Source organism: Rhinolophus ferrumequinum, chromosome 2, assembly GCF_004115265.2.
Source record: "Rhinolophus ferrumequinum isolate MPI-CBG mRhiFer1 chromosome 2, mRhiFer1_v1.p, whole genome shotgun sequence".
Taxonomy (NCBI): domain Eukaryota; kingdom Metazoa; phylum Chordata; class Mammalia; order Chiroptera; family Rhinolophidae; genus Rhinolophus; species Rhinolophus ferrumequinum.
Genome location: NC_046285.1, coordinates 53,826,868 through 53,846,888, shown reverse-complemented (window position 1 = coordinate 53,846,888; position 20,021 = coordinate 53,826,868). Strand labels below are relative to the sequence as shown.

Genomic DNA, 20,021 nt, shown 5'->3' with positions numbered 1-20,021 from the left:
TGGAAGACTAGGAACAGAAGCCCCCTAAACACACCAAGGTATATACTCAAAACTGAACTCTATACCACCTGACTGCTAAGTTCAAAAACAAAAGCAAAACAGCCAGCAATACCAGCAATTATCTATTGAGCCCCTCCCAAATATTTATTGAATAATCATGTTTCAGGCAAGTAAAACAAATACAAAACCAGATACGTGACAGACTATCACTGAGTTTTCATGGCAATGGGAAATGCCCAACATCAATCACAATTACAAATTCATAACTGATCAATGCAACTAAGAAACCTGTGAAACTAGAATGCCCATGTGGAAGAATCTGACCTGTTCTGTGCTAGCCTAAAAGGCGTCCTCCATAAGAAGTGTTGATTTGACTGTGCTGAGATCTTAGGGGTAAGTAGAAGTTGGTAAATAGTGTAGGCGTGTGGTAGGAGGGAGGGGGCATTCCAGCAGAGGGCTTCAGTGGGTGGGGACGAGGTATTTCCAAGGAACTGAAAGGCTAGTGGGGCTGAAACCTAGAGAGTGAAGGCGTCTGTAGTTCGAGATGAGTCTAAAGCGGCCACAGGAGACAGAGCACTGAGGCCTTCTAAACATGTTCAGAATTTTGGGGTTTTTGGGTAAGAGAGATTGCAATGTCAATACTCACACAGTACCTATCTCATCCCAGGTGTGCAAGAAATATATGGTAAAATTGAAGCGGTGACAGGAGATGAAGCCAGAGATGTGATCGGGAATTGCTGGGTCTCCAAAGGCCTTGCAAAATATGCTAGAATGTGAAGAATGATGGGCTGCCCTGTAAAGGTTTAGTCATATTTAAAAGATGATTCACCATGGAAACTGGATTGAAAAGATGCAAGATTAGAAGCAGAAAACCCAGTGAGAAGATTAGTGCAGTAATCCAGGAAACAGATGGTAGTGGCCCAGCCTGGGATGGTGACAGTGGGAATGGAGAGAAGACGACGGAGTGTCAAGACAGAGGCAGAAGTGACAGGCCTCAGTGCCTCTTGGCACTGGGACGGGAGGAGGAGGGGAGAGCTCAGGATGACGGGGAAGTTCCTGTCTTGAGCAGTCTGGTGGATGGTGGTGTGGTTGGCTGAGGAGGAGCAGCTTTGGAGAACAGAAAAATTCACTTTGAACACGTGACTGGGGACATCTTTGCGTCGTCCAAGTGGAATTGTCACAAAGGGGTCAGAACGTCCAGACTGGGACACAGGTTTGGGAAGCAGCAGCAGAGACGCTGCTGTAAAACAGTAGATTGAAGCAAGTGTGAGAAGAGAAGAGACAGAAGCAGTCACCAAGGGTTGGACAAAAGAATACAAGTCTGTCCTTCACATGGAGACTGGGAGAGAGGAGAAAACCAGGAAGAGCATGTTGCCATGGAAGCCAGAAGAGGAGAGAGCAGGGGAGAATGGTCAACACGGTCAACCTGGAGAAGGAATGACAAGCCGAGCACCGGGTTCTGTTCTGGTTTTTCCTTCAGGGAACTGATCATTGTCCATCTCCTCCTAAGACTTGTACAAACAAGATGGTTTGTTCCCCATTGTCCATCTACTGCCAGGCAGAGGGCATGTTGCACAGAGGTTCTCTGAGGTCTCTGTTGAAGAGATGTACGGAGAACGCATGCGTGAATGTTTAGGAAAGAATCAGTAATGAAGGAGATAAGACAGATGAAGGGGCAGGAATAATCCCCAGGGGAGGCGGCGGAGCTGGAAGAAGAGAATGGGATCCAGGAGACAGGAACAGGGGGGTTGGTTGGTCTTAAATGACAGAAAGACACTTAGCAAAATCATTTCTCATCAATCCTGTTCCCCAAGAACCAGAAAACATAAAATTCTCTCCCCTGAGTTTCTACATTGTCCAGATGAGTTCGCCAATCCAGGATGTTTCCATTCCCACTGATATTTTATTGCAGGAAAACCATGAGTAAGTAGTGTGGCTTCTCTGAGGATTCCAATTCCAAACCTCTGAATCATGAGCACCAAGATCTCAAGTTATTTCATCCCAACGACTGATTCCATAGCATGACACCAATGTATTTCAACGCTTTAAGACAAGTCAACATACAAACACCTGCCCGTACAAAGGAGGGCAACTGGATAAAGCTATTCACTTTGAAAAAGTAGTTACAGCACCAAAGAGGCAAATCCCTTCGTTCCCATAAAACCCAATTCAATTTATAAATTACGATTTCAAAGTAACTTTAAGAGGCACATTTGGCATCTGCCTTTCTCTGAAAAGATCTGTTCCCCACTCTCTCCACAATGATAGACTACATTAACTACGTCCTAATTAAACGTTCTAAATCTGGACTGAAACCCACCTGGGTGGGGGGTGGGAGAGAGAGAGGAAAAAGCGGGTGCTTTTATGCGACTGCCCTACTTTACTCAGCATCAAGGGCCCGAGCGACCTTTACACAGCCTCACATCAGTCACTTAGCTAGGACACGCCGCACTTCCGCAATAAGGAGACTGTGGATGAGATGAGATTTCATACAAAGGACTTTCAATAAACAGAAACTACAATCGTCCAAAGAAAGCTTGCTCTGAGGGCCGCCAAGGACGGCCAGGTGACAGAGTGAAACGACTCGGGACCAGGAGCCGGAACTGGCTTCCAGGAGAGTAAAACCACCATCTTCTCCACTCTGCCCACTATTCCGTCACTTCCATCCTCAAGGGTTAGCACCACCTCACGTTCATACGCCAGGAACCAACACAGAGCCTGGCACTGTGACGGCAGTCACGTTTTGGAAAAATACAAGAAGGGAAGGCTTTGGACGGCCTAGGGTTGAATCTAGTTTCTATCACTAGCGTTAGTGACTTCACTGCTATAGCTCCCTTATCTGTAAAGAGGGGATGGTAACAGCACGCGTATCACAGGATTGTTGTAAGGGTTAAACGAGTTAATGATTCTAAAGCACTTGGAACAATACCTGGCAAAAGGAGGGGAAGAATTTCCCAAGACCACCACCACCACCACCCCGTTTGACCTTGAGCAAGTGACTGTCCACCGTGGGGTTAAACTTCCCCACCAGTGAAATGATGGAGAGGATGAACTGATCTCAGGAAGATGCCCACTGGCTTAACTCCTCTAGAACGCTCTGAATCCTATTACCACTCCAAATCCTCTCAGGCTCTGAGCTCAGATCAGCAGCAGGGAGGGAAGGCCGTGCTGGCTGACTGGCCCAGGAGCTGCAGCTCCTCCCCACCACAGGCTGGCCCAGCATCCTGCAGTCCACCCAGCAGTCCCCTTCTTTACTACACATACAAGCTGTTCAGAGATGCAAATATTCATCACGATACTCAAAGCTGTAGAAACAGCACAGGTGTGAGAAAAGGACACACTTCACAGGAAAGAAAGCAGCGAGAGAGAAACAAGGAACAAAAGAGAAAAGCAAACAGGACAGACCAGAAACAGGGTGCCCACGGGTTATTTACGCAGAGGTAGCATCCTTCATCTAACAGCAATTAGGAGAACTCCACACTACACAAGATGGCTCTGAAGCAGGGGGAATGTTCCCTGCCTTGAAGCACACCCTCTCAGAGTGAGGGATGCGGCCCCCTCACTGCAAACCCAGGCAGACCCTCCCAGGGAAGCAAACTCTACTGAATGGACGGTCTCAGGTACAAACAGCTTTCTCAGGAAGCAGTCACTTGCCAGACATTTACCTAACCTCCACTGTGCCCAAAAGGAAAATCAGCGTTCAGGACGATCAAGTCCCCTTTCCTTTCTGGGCCTCAGTTTCCGCTTCTGCAAAATGGAGAGAGGGAGGAACTAGGGCCACCTAATCACCAAGTTTCCTAGCAGGATTAAAAGTATGCATCCATCAATGATTTCCATTTCGGAGAGACGAAGGTTTTTGTTTTGTTTTATTTTACGACATAAAAAACAAGATTCATAGTTACTTGTGTTTTCTGCCTGAACCTAGACTTCCTGGGTTCAAATCCCCACTCTACCAGTAACTTTGTAACTTCGGGCAAATTACTTTACCTCTCTGTCCTTTAGATTTCTCATCAGTAATAGGTAGAATAACCCTCAGAGGGTTATTAGGATCCATTTAGCTCATATACATAAAGTATAAAGTACTTGGAACTGTGCCTGGAATGTGATAAACATTATTTTAGTGTGGTTATTATTATTTTCACAGTTACACAGTTTTTCTCTTCAAAGGGAATATTTGGGAGACAGTATACTAGGACCAACATACACACACGCGCACACACGCAGGTAGACAGGAAACCTGGGTTCTAGTTATGACTCTGCCCCCAAATTAGCTGTATGCCTATGGATAAACTACTGCCCCTCTCTGGGCCTCGGTTTCCAGATCAGGCAGCACAAGGGCTGTCCTGAAAGTATTCAGATCAGAGGTGATACACTGGCAGCCACAGAGTTCTGTTTGACCTGCAGCTTTTCATCACATTGTGTTCCTTTAATATTTGATTTTATTCTCAATATTTAAAAACCTAGAGATTTTACATAAACATTGATTCATCAGGTCTCTTCAAGTATCCGAAGTGCCGTCCGCCCTGGCCCCTTGAAGCATGGTTCTTTAAAGTGTGGGCTCTGAATCAGCTGCAGCTGCATCACCTGGAGACTTCATAAAAATCCAAACTCTTGGGGCTGGATCCCAGAGCTGTTGAATCAGAAACTCCAGGAGTGGGGCGATTAATACTTGTTAATGAGCAGGAGACTGATGCACAGTAAAACTGGAGAAGCACTGCAGGGGAACAACAACGGGGTGGGGGGGACGGCAGTGACCCTTTTAGAAAAGAGATGGAAGGTGATCTCGGTCCCCAGGGCACCCGCCTCCTCGGTGTCCCGGACTCTGACACCAAGACGAGTTGGCATCCGCCGAGCTGCCCACCGCACTCAGTTTCCTTACTGCCTGGTCCCCGGTGGGCCTCTGGTTCACCAGCTACTGTCTAGGTGGACCAAGCACAACGGGGCTCTGAGCCCCTCCGGCACCAGTGCCAGGAGGGTGGTGATGTTCCAAACCAGAAACATAGCCTGTGTGAAAGCAGGCTGTGCACTGCTCACCAAGGGCACAACTGAAACAACAAACTGTTGAGTTTTCTTTATTAACCACAATCCACGCACGCAGCTGCTATTAAGAACAGCTGTGGCTGCTAAAAAGGGTGATCTTGAAACAGCCTAGTAAAGTGCTTACAATACCACTAACAGGCACGTGCAGACTTGAAGTCTGTTGGTTGGGTTCTTCCTACCAATCCTCAGGGCCTCTCTGGGGACCAGAAATCCTCCTTCTTCCATACCCTGGGACAGGGTAGGTGAGCAGGGAAGAAGGTTCTTAGAATTAGTGTAACAAAGAATTTGGGGTGCTCTTTCAAGGACTTGAGTTTGATCCCACCTCAACCCTTTAGCGACCTTGGGTGAATGACTTAACTTCTCTTGACCAATCGGTTTCTTCCTATGGTAAAATAGATATAATAAGGCCTACTTCATACTTGTTGTGAGAGGTCAAAATTGCATTATGCATATCAAAGTATTGCGTAAACTGTGGATGACTAGATAAAAGGCTTATTATTGTCCCATGAAAGCTGCTGTTTGACCCATAAATCGTCTAACGTAGAACTCAGTGCTTGCAGCCTAGGACCTGATATATCAGGTGAAATCGGAGAATCACATGACTACAAAGAGCCTTTTGAGGACCTGTAACCCATGCTTTCTACACTGCTTCCCTTTCCCACCAATCCCCGAATGCTGTGACCAAAAGCCCAAGCCAAAGGGTGGCCCCACCTAGAAAACCTCCACCTGCAAGACGGTCACTGCATTCCAAGGCAGGCGGCCCATTCCTTCCATCTTGGGCCTAATCTGAACACAGACCATTCTTCCTTGTAGAGGTCAAATCAGACTTGTGATCATTTAAGCAGCCTTGAAATCTGCTTTCAAATTTACCCCCCCGCAGGGTCTTTGCACGTTCTCGAATACTCCTCCATCTAATCTTTACATGAACAGGTCCTTCTTATCCCTCCATTTCCAGTGTCTCTGCTTCTCCACCACTTCTCTTCACTCTCTCCTACCAGTTACGCTTAATCACAATATTCTGTGTTATTTTTTCTTTAACAGCACAACGTCCCTATTTATTTGTGTGCTGAAATCTTGTTGACTCCCCAGAGAACAGAAGTCATATAGACATAATGACTTCGCCTCTCTTATTCACCAGTCTGCGCCTATATAGTCAGTGCACCACAGTAATTATTAGTACAGTGACAGGCACTACAGCAGATGTGGAACGAATTTATAAATTCATGAGTGAATGTCTCACACCATTCTATGCACATCGTAGATATCCAAATACTTGTTAGACGAACCAAAAACCTAAACAAGACTTCCACCAAATCCTACTACTGACTTAACTCAATTCACAAACAGTAATCATTTCTTCTTGTGTTCAGGAGAAAATATTTTTAAAAATAAACAAATTGAACAACAGCTCCCCATGCCAGCTTTATTCATAGCAGCCCTGGCTCTAGTTATCTGTCTCTTTATCTTATACACAGGGAATTCATGAAAAGGCACTTAAGTGGACAAAAAACAGAGCTGTTTCCTGGAGACAGGGCCTCACATTATGGCATAATTATAAACTGTCCTTAAAGAGGTCACGCAGCTGGCAAGGCCTTACCCACGTCCGTTGTGAACACTTACAGACCCTAAGAACCCACTGGGCACAGCCCATCAGATGAGGAGAAGGCATGCTATCTCTAGGGCATGCACTTACCTAGCCATTCCACTCTCAGCCGTCCTCCCTCGCTGTGTACCCAAGGCTCAGGAGGAGGGTAGAAAAGCCCAGACAGGAATGAAAGCTGCTACCCTTGTCTTGCCTGGGAATACAGTCTCACTCCCTGAATGATAGTAGCAACCCATGAAAGACGTCCGAGGGGGAAAAAAGCCTACAAGCTCTTTGTAGGCAATGTGCTGTAGCAGAAGAAACTCAAAATCTGGGTTGAGTCCTGCTCTACAACTTATTCTATGACCTCCAGCTAAGTCACATCACCTCCCAGAGTCCCACTATTTCTCCCATCTGCAAATGGAGGTTAATAGTTCCTACGCAACCTTTCTCAAAAGCCTGCACAAGGAATAATACTATATCATACCAGACGTGACTATGTACTGTAATCTATACAGCATTGTACAAAAGTGAATTGTTACTATTGATGGCAAATAATAGTAGTTTATAATACTAAAGAATTGCCACAATTTGGATTCCAGCGTAGGCATCCGAACACTGGGAGGCTGACGGATAAGCACACGGGAGGCCTCCATGCGAAGGATGACTTATGCTTTCTCTGCGTTCTCTAAGGCCCCAAGTGTGGACATGCAGGAGGTGCAGTACCCTACATGCCCATGGAAGAAAAGTCAGAAAGGGGACATTCCCGTAAGTCACTGTTTACTGCTCTCGGTCAACAAACCACACCAATCACTTGGAACATTTCGTAAATTGCCCTATGGATAAACTGTCTTAAGGATATTCTTGGAATCCCAGAAAAATCTCTGCTCCCGCATAAGGAGATCAGATCAAGATTTTCTTGACTCCAGAAAAGATGACACAGCAAGGCTTAATTTAAAAGGAAAATCATAAACAGACAATGTCAGAAAGTGCTCATTCCTTAAATAGAGCCTGCAGTAAGAAGCTTCACACAGGTCTCTTTTAAAGTGAACCAAGTCATGTAACACTCTGTGAGTACTTACTATGTACATGACACCACTGGATGCTGCAAAGAAACACACCAGGGATTCTTTAACCTCCAGCATGGGGAAGAATGTGCTAAGGCATATAAAAGGGGACCAAATGTTAGGAAAACACAGAGGGAAGACATATATATATATATATATATATATATATATATATATATATATATATATATATATATATATATTTTCCACCCCCCCTGTGGAGAGACATAGGAAAGCTTTATGAGTCAAGTGGCATTTGAACTGAGAGAAGGAAAAAAACACAGAGACAAAGGTGTTGGGGGCTGTCTTTAGAGGCTGAGACTCTTAACTGCCTCTGTGACACAGATGTCTTGACAGGCTGGAAAAGCCTATGAACCCCTACAAAAAATAGTATAATTAAATGAATATGATAAAATTACAAAGAACTTCAAAGAAAATCAGTATTAAAACACAAAATGCATTTAAAAAAAATAAATCTGTGATGGAGCGCCGTATGTAATTCTTTATTAATGCATTAAATAAAATCTAGCAGCAAGTCTAATATCCACCCTAATTTCAAAGCAGCAATAAATGATTTTTTGAGATATCTGTAACAACTGTAATGTGAAATGAAAATATGTGATTGCTGTTGGCAACAAATCAAAAAACATAGGTACTGCTCATACTACTATGGTTTGTTACCTACTTTTATAATGAAAGGAAATGCTGTATTTTAGTTAGAGGTTAATAAAAATAAAGATGTAGTTTTTTTCCCATTCAAGTTCACAGACTCCATGTTGTTTCCATGGACCCAAGTTAAGAAATCCCGAACAGAGAAAACAGCCTAAGCAAAGGAGAAAAATATGGCTAGTGTTAATGTAACCATGTCGAACATGCAAAGACACAGACAGGAGATGGCACTGAAAGGCAGGTAAAACCCTGAGAAGTCACCAACAAGAAGGTTCATCACCCCCAATTATTAAATCACAGAATGTGCTCTAAGTTCCAGAATAGTATCACCTTTTGGAATAAAAGAGGAAGGAAAGGAGCTAGAAGAACACCTTTCTACAGGTTTCAAGTTATAGCTTCTTTGTAAAAGTATGGTAGATGACAGCATACTGGTAAATTAACCAAAAAGACATACCCAATATGAATACTGTTATGTAAAACTGCATGTGTGTGAGTATGAGTAGGTATAAACATGTGCATAAACATAGCTGTCTACAAAAATGTACATCAAATAATGTAATTAGAATTCGGGGATGATTCTACTTTCTTCTTTGTATTTTCTACAATTAGAAAATGGGCAAAAAGAGGCCCAAAAGAGATTTATTCAGGGCACTGCATAAACCACACAGCACAACACAGAGCTTGTACTAGACTCAGAAACATCCTTCTTTTGTACTGCACAAAACTTTTCAGATTCAGAATTTAATGCACCTGAATACATAAGGTAGGTATAAAGTCATGTACCACATAAGGACATTTCAATCAACGATGGACTACATATATCATGGTGGTCCCATAAGATTATAATGGAGCTGAAAAACTATCAGCTAGTGATGTCATACCTGTGGTACCGCGTTAGTGCAATGCATTACTCACGTGTTTGTGGTGATGCTGGTGTACAGAGTCTATAAAGTCTACAATAGTGTACAGTGATGTCCTAGGCCTTCACATTCACTCACCACTCACTGACTCTCCCAGAACAACTTCCACTCCTGCAAGCTCCATTCATGGTAAGTGCCCTATACAGGTGTACCATTTTTTATCTTTTATACCGTATTTTTACTGTACCTTTTCTATGCTTAGATACACAAATACCACTGTGTTACTAAATACCTTATGGTATTTAGTACAATGACATGCGATACAGGTTTGTAGCCTGAGAGCAACAGGCTTTACCCTATAGCCTAAGTGTATGGCAGGCTATACCATCTAGATTTCTTGTAAGTACACTCTATGATGGTCACATGACGACAAAATCACCCAACGATGCATTTCTCAGAATAGATTCCCATTGTTTCCCACACGTGACTGTAATTATTAACCCCAAGTTACATATTCAGAAATTGAGGCTTAGAGTTTGTTAAGTGATTTACCCAAGGTCACACAGCAACTAACAGGAAGAGTTGGGGCTAGAATCCAGGTGTCCTACGACTCCTAAGGGCAGAATATCGGTGTCATTGTTAAAAGCAAAGGTTTGCATTAGCCTGTCCCAGCTATTCCACTTATTTACTGGTAAACTTAGGAAATTCCTGAATTTTTCCAATCCTACGGTGTCCCTATAGTTCTTTATTTCAAAGGGTTATGTTGATGATTAAATGATAAAATGACGTAAAGCCCTATTACAACCTCTGATACAGAGGACACGCTAATTATGTCACTCACTATGCCTCCCTGCCTCTGTCCCAGCTGGAAGGACTCCAGTTCCAGGAGCCAGCACACACATCTGCTCATTAGGCTCAGCAGCCTGGTTCTAGTCTTGAAAGTCAACTGGGATCATGCTCGTTGTGTTAGGAGCAGCTCTGCTGAACAGGGAAAGCACGACATCAGGCGTAACACAGGACAGGATGTTGAAGTGCTATGCAGCCAGTTTGGGGATCTCTAGGGATTTTGATTCAATATGTCTGAAATGGAACCAGAGATTCCGAATTGGTAAAAAGCTCCAGGAGAGTCTAAGGGGCGAACATTCAACGACAAGTTGTCAGTTTGACAAGAGAGAATCTCACATTGCCGTGAATTACAAAAGGGTGCCAGTCTAATCTAGAGCCATTTGTTATCCAATGGGAGACACAACCAGGACATCATGCGAAGACCCAGGCTCATCAAGAAATCTAGGGCTCTTCTTTCAAGGACAAAGGGCAGCAACTGCCCAGGCCAATGGAGGAGAACTGAAATCAACCCAAACTAACAGCAAAAATAAATGTTCGGAGGGTCCACCCTGCCGCAGGTGCATAATGTTCTCAGAGCTGGAACAGATTTCGGAGATGGTCTTGTCCCTCATACAGACACAACACCTTAGCGATTTGAACTGTAAGGAACTTACCAAGACTTGGAGGCCCACAAAGCAACAACTCACAAATTCCCTCAATAAATATTGCTGGATGACTTCATTATGAGAAAAGTGGCATTCAAACACTGGAAAGAGAGGACTTCAAAAAGGGCTACTCTGAAGATATAGAAAGTTGTCTAAAAACACAGTAGGTCTGGCAGCACTCGGAAGCACTACACCATAAGTTTAGAACTTGGAAGTGACCATATGGTATTTATGGCCTGAAAAGAGACAAAAGCCAGCAAAACCATTTTCCTAGAGTCGGTGAGCAGAGAAGAGGGAAGGCTCTCCAAAGGCCCACATGCATTTCTCAAAGTTTTGGCTGACTATTTTGTCCTTAGGACCCTGCAAACTGCTTGCAAGCAGTATAACATTCAGTAAATATGTGTTGAATGCTTGAAGTAAGAGAGAGAAAGACAGAGACAGACAAAGACAAACCATCCGTGCTCCTGAGTGTAGCATTCCCCAGGGAGTGGGGCCTTTCGGTTCCAAGAGCAATGGAAACTGGTTACTAGTACAGTGAAAGGAATATGTGTTTTTGAGACAGGTATAACTGGGTTCAAATTCAAACTCTCTATGATCTTGGCATAAGTACTTGATCTCTTTGAGCCTCAGTGTTTTAGCTTAAAAAGGGGATAATACCACCTACTTCACCTGCAATATAGGTTGGAAGTTGCTGGAAGAGACTTACAGGAACTAATGGATCTACGCAAAGCAGCTATCACAATGACCAACAAACAGCATGAGCTTAACAAATGGCAATGCATGTTATAATTAATCATGTTCTCTATAGCCTGCATTCTCCTAGGCTGCCTCTAAGCGTACACTATAGTTTTTTCTGATACCAAAGCTGCAGATATAATTCCAGTTTAAGTTCACTACTAGATTTCCTAATAAAGCCCATTTCTTTAAATAAATAACAAAATCATATAAACATGCCCTTTCACTTTACAAAGTACATTCACATTCATACATGATTCTGAAAGGATGCATTACTGGTAACCATGTTTAATAGATGAAAAAAACTATGGCCATTCAGCCAGCAAGAGGCAAAATGGAATTGGTACAGATTTTAACATTTTATTTTAATAGCCATCATTTTCTCAACCAGAAATTCAAACAAGTGATTTTATTATGGGATAAAATACTTGAACTCATTTGAGGGCTTCAGATCACCTCAGATGCTGCTTAAATCATCCTAATTCTGATAGGTGAAATCAGAAACATAATCCCGAAAGAAGAAGCAGTATTTTTTTTTTTTTTAAACAAAGACTCTCCTCTGGACTTGTAACACATCTATTATTAATAGTCGCAAGTAGAAGAGGAACATGCTGGAGTCAGGCTGATGTATGTTTTAGCAACATCTCCACCACTTATTAGCCATAGGGCCCTGGATGATTCTTAACGCCAGGAAATTTCAATATCCTCGTCTATGTAATGGGAAACCATTGTTCCTAAGGTGTGAAGTTCCTGGCATCAAGAAGGCAACCAGTAAATTATGGCTACTCTAATAACCACGCCATGGTGCTGACCATTTGGACTGCAGGCAGTCCAAGTGACTGCTTCTCTCCCTCCCGGCTTCTCTAGCTTGTGCATACCCCCTGTTCTGCATCTGTTCAATGGGGATATAACCAGTCTCCATCCGACCTCGCCAGGGAATAAAGATAACAAAAGAGCTAGCGGAGACATTATGCAAATACCAAATATTATTAAAACATTAATGAACTCTGGCAATTTCCCTGAATTTTGATATATGGAGTTTATTATGCACTGCCAGCCTCTCATTCAATCTGGGCTCTCAAATATTAACCAGATAATAACAGCAATCATTCTCCTAAAAGCCTAAGGTGTAGAGAAATAAGGAGTGAGTCTAGATTATTTCAGATAACACCTGGCTCCAAAGGCACCAGAAATTCCACGGAGACCACAGTGACCACCAGCAGGCTCAGATCAACTCCACAGCCTATGCAAAACCCAGTTTGTTTTTTCGTTTTTTTTTTTTTCACTTTCTTAAAATTTATTTTTAAGTGTGTTTTTTCAGGACCCAACAGTTCCAAGTCAAGTGGTTGTTTCAATCTAGTTGTGGAGGGCGCAGCTCACAGTGGCCCATGCGGGGATAGAACCCACAACCTTGCTGTTAAGAGCACCGCACCCTAACCAACTGAGCTAACTGGCTGCCCCTGCAAAACCCAGTTTTGACAAGTCACTGACTATGACAACTGTCTACTACCACTTTGCTCTTCTCCATATAGTTTCCTCCAAACTAGACAATACAAAAAGAGCCTGAGAAGCTGGGGGGCTTTAATCCGGGCTAACAATCTTATTTCGAGAGTGACTGCCCTCTGCCAACTGTCTAAAAACACAGGTAGTGTCATCCACAGTCCCATTAAAGTGGCTTGCACCAAACTCCTCTGCCATTTCGTTCTGTGTGAGGGGATAATGTTTTTAAGCTGCTGACAACCCTCAGGTACAGCTCAGAGGCAGAACAAAGCCAAGAGGACTCACTCCCCACCCTCCCATAACTCCCAGAAATAAAGGCCTGGTGCCACCCCACTGATACCTTCACAAGCTGAGGGTCATTAAGACACTCGTCATTTGCATATTCATGAAAGATTCAAGGCTGTGACAAATGAAACAAAGTGCACAAAAAGAGATTTTGTTTTTTAAGCTAAGCGAAAATCCGCTTTAGAAAAAGTAAATCCACATAGGGACTCTCACTATCTCCAAACCTTCACTTGTTTAGAGCAGCCAGCACCTCATTAAGGGAAAGCAAGAACTCACAAATGAATGCAGCACCACACACAGGCAAGCTCATTTCGCCATCTGCCTTCTAGTGTCCAGAGGGGCAAAAGGCTTAAATGACTCCTGATTTTTCTCTCCTCCAGGTGGAACTATCAAACTCCCCGGGGAAAGAAAGACTTCTCTTGCAAGGTCAACTGGGTAAAAAGGACTAGAATTTAATTTACCTGTCAACACAATGCCACTCATGACATTAAACACACCTGGAAATGAAGCACCCTGGAATAAGCCACCCTTCATATCTGGGAAAGGGCTTTCCTAAATCAGTGCATCAGCTGTGAGGTTAGCACAGAAGTTCCCGATGAGCTGGGCATTTACACTTAGCCCTCCCCACATCCTCCCAGGTTCTGTTCTAGGACTATCCTGACAGAGTGACCCAGCACCTTTTTCTAGTAAAAGACGGGGGGGGGGGGGGGGGGGGGGCAGGGGACATCGGAACTGATGTGGGGGCAATAACAACACAATGGCAGACTTCCATTATTTATGTCAAAGAAAAAGGCCATCATTACACAACTTAAATAACTATCCTACACCTTCGCTGTGTGTCCCCACCCTCCTGAAAATCACTGTGCTGGTTTTCAAATCTGGTAGTTTTGCAAGCTTCCGTCTGCAAGCTCACTCCCACCAGGCTAGGGAGTTGTTGTTGTTGTTGTTGTTGTCCTTGTTGTTTTTTTAAAAAGCATGCATTCAATTCATTTAAAGAGTTCAATGGTTGAACATCTCAGTAGAGAGCTTTTCAACTCCACACACCATCTAGGATAAACTTGGAGCGTGTGAAGCAAAAGGTAAAATCCAGCCCCAAGTTTTAACATGCTTCATCCAACTTCTCAAAGCATTACTACTACCGGCGGCCACACGTTCAATTTGTAGTTCCCGCGCCTCCCCCCACCCCATGACCGTCCCCCCCCCACACACAGTGGGGAGGAAGAAAACTGAGAGGGAAAAAGGTACCCTACGATAAAACTACCAACAGGCAGCCGGCTGAAATCCAAGTAGATGGCAGGAGAAAGGCAAAAGCTCTGTCTTCCTCTCTGGTCAAAGAGCTTTTTCAGTCTAATTTTCCACCGTCTGGTGAATTGGCTGAGGACGTGTTGTAGGGCGCACAGAGCCACGCGTTAGGGCGGCACTCCTGTCGGGGTCCCAGTTCTGCGGAATGTTAAAGGACAGGCCACATCCTGCCTGCCTGCCCGCCACAGTTGCACTGGTGGAACCGCCGGCTTCGAGGGAGGCTCCCAGCAGCGGACACTCATACTATACACATCAGTAGCAGTAATCCGAACGACACCAGAGGAGCGGTTCCGTCTCCCAGGCCAGAAATTAGTATAAAAGAAATTATTTTCTTTTACACAGCACTCAACGATCAGTTTGAGGACCTGTAGACACCGGGCTAAGGGGGTAGGGCTGGGCGGCATATTTCCAACCCCTGACGTCTCGCAGGTTCGAATCTCAGGGCACCTCTCTCCGCCAGCTCACCGACAGCACACAAAGAGGAGGGGGCTGACACCCCAGGAGGTCAGAGCTCTGAGCAGTCATTTTCCAGCTGGGAATTAGGAATTCCGAGCTCTGCCAGAACCCTGGGGAAGCACCGGAAATGCTTCCAGCCGCTTCAAAGGGAAGTCGATTTGCAAACCAAAGTTGCTGGAACTCCGGGTGCCCAGCCTACTTCAGTGGGTTACTAGGGAACACCCAACAAGTTTGGCCACCGGGGGCTCGGCATGACAGCGCCGCGCCGCAAGACTAGAGAAGCAACTTGTCGCTCGGGCGCCGAGCCAGAGCCCCAGGCTGTCTCCGCGCCCCAAGCTCAGGAGAGGACCCTAGACTCGGCGTTGGGTAGACGCAGGTCCGAGCCTCCGGGGCCAAATCCCTTCATTGAAAAGCGCCGCCGGATCTCACCTGGATCGCGCTGCTTCCAGGGGCTTCCGCCCGACAGTGGGACCTTTCACCACAAACACTTCACCTGCCTGCCAGCCCGGCCCGTGAGAAATTAACAAAAGAGCCAGCGAACGGAGGAAAAGGGACCCCGCGCAAAGTACAGTAAGGAGGGGAGATAAGGCAGCTCTGCTTGCGGTGGAGAAAGAAGAGAAGGAACCAGAGATGGGTTATACCCCAGGCACCCGGCTCCGGGAAGGAAACCAAGAAGGAAAGAGAGAGCGTGAAGGGGAATGGGTTTTCTACCCCGATTCCCATCACACCCACACACCTCCCCCTTTTTTCTCCTTACCCAGCATGGAAAAGATGAAATCCTTGGCGGTGTGGATCTCCAGCGCTCTCTGGTCATCGTATTCCCTCTGGTCGTGCTTCGTGAATTCTTGGATGAGTTTGTTCAATTCCTCCACCCGAGCTCCGGACCTGAAATCCAGCTCCGGGAACGTAGGCTTGTTGTTACAGCCCAGGGAGGCTGCCTTGCTGGCGGTGGGAGCCGCCATCTTCATGCAAAACGCGCCGAGTAGCAGCTCCGCGGCGGCGGCAGCACCCACTCCCGCCCCCCACCCCGCCCCCTTGGGCCTCCTCCCCTTGCCGGCTCCCTGGCTGTGGCCCTGGCCCGTGGGCGGGCTGGCAGGCGGGCGGTCCCGGCTTGGTGCGCTCCCCGCGTCCCGACTTCGGAAGCAGCTGGACTGCAACCAGGGTGCGTGTGTGGCCCCTTTCCTGCGGCTCCGCGCCGGCCCGGGTGCTGCAGGTCCTTGCCCTCCTCTGGCCCTAACTGGTAGCGGCGACAGCGGCCGTAGCTCCAACCCGAGCCTCCCCCGGGGCGAGGAAAGTGAAGTGGAAACAATGTGAAATTCACCAGCCCTGAAATCAACAAGCTGCCGTCTCCCGTGTTACGGAGCCAGCACCAGCGTCCCCATTTAAAGGGACAGCGCACCCAGTGGAAAGAAAAATAAATAAATGACAGAAGTCGGCGCGCCTGTGCCACTTGCCAATCTGTGCTTGGGCAGATGTTGGAGGTGTGGTCGTCTTCTTTCTCTACCTCCACCCTCTTGGGGGGCAGGGCTTGCCAAGCGCATTCAAGGAGACCGGGGTCTTCCTCTGTCTGATTTCAAGGGCTGTGTCCTGCGCTAGGACATCTCTATGGGAGCGTTTCTATCTCAAGAACTCCCATGCCTTTAGATGGTGAAGGAAACTGCCCTAAGGATTATGAAACCCATCTTCTGCCCTTTTCTGAATAAATTGTCAAACATGATAGGATGAGCATATCAAAAAAGGAGAGTGCCCACACCGCCCCTCATTAGACACATAAATGGGAATTAGCCACTAAACATCCCTACGTTTGCTCTAGGTAATTAATTTTCCTGGATAACAGCTTATTCAACTTAACATATAATGAGTTAATAAGGTTCAGCCTGCTCCACTTTAAAGATAGGGAAACTAACGTGTGGTTGTGGGAGAGAGAACAGAATGAATTGCTCCAGGTTCTAATGAATGTTTAATGACGAGGTGAAAATTCTCTCCTTCAACAAATACAATTTGAACACCCACTATTTGCCAGGCAGAGTGCTAGAATCTGGGTGGACAATGATAAGCCAAAGGACTTGGTTCCTGCTGTGGAGTTATATTTATTTGACAAGGCAGGTTCCATCTAAATCATGGTCCTTTAGACAGAATAGGATCTCAGAAGTGTTTTTGGTGTTTGTGAGGTTTTTGACTCAATCACTTACCAGGCCTTTTGGTTCTTAGAAACAAAAGCAATTCTCCAAAATCCATCTGTTCTCTATCCCACAGTCCCTGATTTATTAATAGATAGGACCTTTTTCATTTTCTTACCTGGGTTCCCATGGCCAAGAATACAAACTGTTTTGTGAGACTAGGAAAGTAGTCCAGGCTCTGCCATGCCTTCCCCTATAAAATGGAGATGATGATAATTCCTGTTTCATAGGTCGTTTTCAACAATTACATGAGATAAAGTGGGTCAAGCACTTAGTGCAATGCCTGACACAATAAGTACTTAATTAAATGTTAGCTGCTACTCTTGTTATAAACTTTTCCCCACAGCATTTAGCCCTGCACAAGGGTCCTCAGTGTTTGTTGAATCAAATAATGAGGGAAGAACTTTAGCATAACCAGTTAATTTCTTTTGCTTTTGGTTTCCTTCTCTTTGACACAGGCTTTCTCACCTACTCAATATCAGAGGAAGGATACATGCCCAGATAACCGCTGTGGACTCATGAGGTAGGTACTTTAATCCTCCCACTTTTGCAGCCTAACTTCTCAAACGACAGGGTATCAGCATTACTTGGGCAGTGGTATACGCTATGCAAGTGACTGGAACACACCAACACAAATTGATCCACTCCCATCTGTCAATACTTCTCTCATGAGCAATGGTAGACACCTGTGAAATAGCTTGCTGAGGCAGTCATTCCATGAATCAAAAGGATCCTGGTTCACCTGAGTGAGCAACAAGTTCCGATAATTCAGGTAAAAAAGTCAAAACACTTTTAATTTCCAAAAGTATGAATAAGGCACTGCTCCTCCCTGTTTCTACCTTTTCTGGTGATACTTATAGTCATAGAAAGAAAACATAGTTAACAAGAATTGCTCTGATGGTGCCTTAGCCCTAGGTCTTGCATGTTTTGAATGAATGAACCAATGGTCTCTATTCTTCATTGTCTGTTCTTAACAAAGTAAGGAAAGAGGGTCAGGAATGATAAATTCCTGAAATGGTCTCTTGGGAGACTTTTTAACCTCTGGGCCCTTAGACTGTGAGCTCCTCAAGGGCAAGTGCTGTGTCTCCTCACCTTTATAAACACGGCACTTAATACAATTCCTGGCCCATCTTATGACCTTAATTATTGTGCTTGTATGAATGAATGAACCAATTAATACATTTCTCAAAGACCAGGAAGCCAGCATTAGGTGATGTTTGCTACAATTAAGTATCTCACTGTAAGCTATCTATGACTTTCCAACAATCACTTATGAGTTGTTATAAATGTAGGTATTTCTGCTTAAGTTTAAGTGCTTCTATTTTCAGGTGTCTTTCCTCCTGTGTATGTGGCCTAAGAGAAGGAAGAGTAATGGAAAGTAAAGAGAAAGAGAGAATAACTATTAGAAGATATTAAAGAGTGTCTCAGTCTTGTAATAAAAGTGCACGTTTCTAGAGTTTTGACAAATGACTCAGGAAAGATCAATGGAATTTACCATCTAAATGAGCATTAAGGTAGGTCATTCTGTTACTTGTGCCTGTAGCATCTAACAGACTAAAGAAACTTTCCAAACTGCTGTCCCACTTAGAGGTTGAAATGCCTCTCTATTTTCCCACTCCCAAATTTTATTAGCTTGTAAAAGAAGCCTTTTTCTGGCTTGTAAAAGAAGCCTTCTTCTGGGGCTGTTTGTTTTCGAATACAGCTCTAAAGTTCTATGGCACACTGTCAGCCATGAATAACTGGGCTGTGCAGAGCATGCATTAAAAATAGCCAGCTTCACATCCATGTGATGGATTAACAAAATGTAATTTTAAACAAAGATTCTCTGACCTAACAGAGATTTAAATAGCATCCCAGGCTACAAGATGTGGCCTTCTTGGGAAGTTGGATTTTCAATCAAAGTCTAACAAATGGAAAGGCCAGAATTTCTCATGATTTGAAAATGTAGGCAGTAAAAAGAGAGGCAAACATCACAGACATGTGAAATGTTGACAGTAGAAGAGACATGGAGGATAAACTTCATCTTCTACCTTCATTCTGCAGTTAGGAGGATGGAGACACAGAAAGGGAAGGGAAACTTGTCTAAATTGTAGACACAGTGCTCTTTCTATTTTTCATACTAACTTCAAATTTAGTAGATATTTATGGTGTTTCCAAGCCACCAGAAATTTGACCAGACTCATAATAAAATCAAGAGGAGAGTGGCCCTTGGGCAAAATGCACTCAGTGCACTTGAAAGTTAAATCTCAATAAACCAGGAATTGCTGACATTTGGAATTACTTGGCTACTGCTTTTCCCAGCCAATAGGTAGATAATCAGGACTAGAGGTGAATCTCCTTAGTAGCTCACAAAGTTGTGCAGGTGCACTCAGCCCTGTTTGGGGCAAGCTGGGCAATTTTACTTCTGGAGAGATTAGGCCATTGAAATATTAGTGGCCTAATATTAGAGGTTCCCAAGACAGGGGGACTAACCCTCTTGACTCAGTCTATTTGTTTCTAATGAGGTGAAGCCCACCCTCTCTGATGTATTCGCATGGTTCAGAGGAACTTGTTCCACCTTCTTCCCAAACCCCAAGGGCTTGGGTGGTCTAGCTATGAAGAAACTGGCAATATAAATCTCTGCACCCAGATCTGTCATTTGATTCTCTACTGCTACTCTCAAGGGAGCCAAGTCTGTACAAATAGAAAGGAGAAAAAAAATGGATTCTAGGATTGTCAATAACAATATCTGATAACAACTATTGATGATTTGTCCTTCCTTACAATGATAGAGGACTTTAGGGTTCAACAAAGCACTTATAATAAAAATCTGTTTTTTATATTATCACAACCTCCTACAAAAGCAGGTTAGTCTG

At 44.5% G+C, this 20,021-nt stretch overlaps 1 protein-coding gene across 2 annotated transcripts in view; it reads right to left on the bottom strand.

The window, feature by feature from the left end:
• Nucleotides 1–16,425, bottom strand: part of MB21D2 (Mab-21 domain containing 2) — a 105,119-nt gene extending 88,694 nt beyond the window's left edge. The window contains exon 1 of one of the 2 annotated variants that reach the window (XM_033091482.1): nt 15,744–16,425. In XM_033091482.1, the coding sequence (XP_032947373.1) occupies nt 15,744–15,954 (211 nt within the window). In that variant the 5' untranslated portion in view covers nt 15,955–16,425. Of the gene's footprint in view, nt 1–15,415; nt 15,496–15,743 lie in introns of those variants that run through there. The other variant, XM_033091491.1, reaches the window with a different exon arrangement.
• Between the last annotated feature and the right edge of the window lie 3,596 nt (nt 16,426–20,021).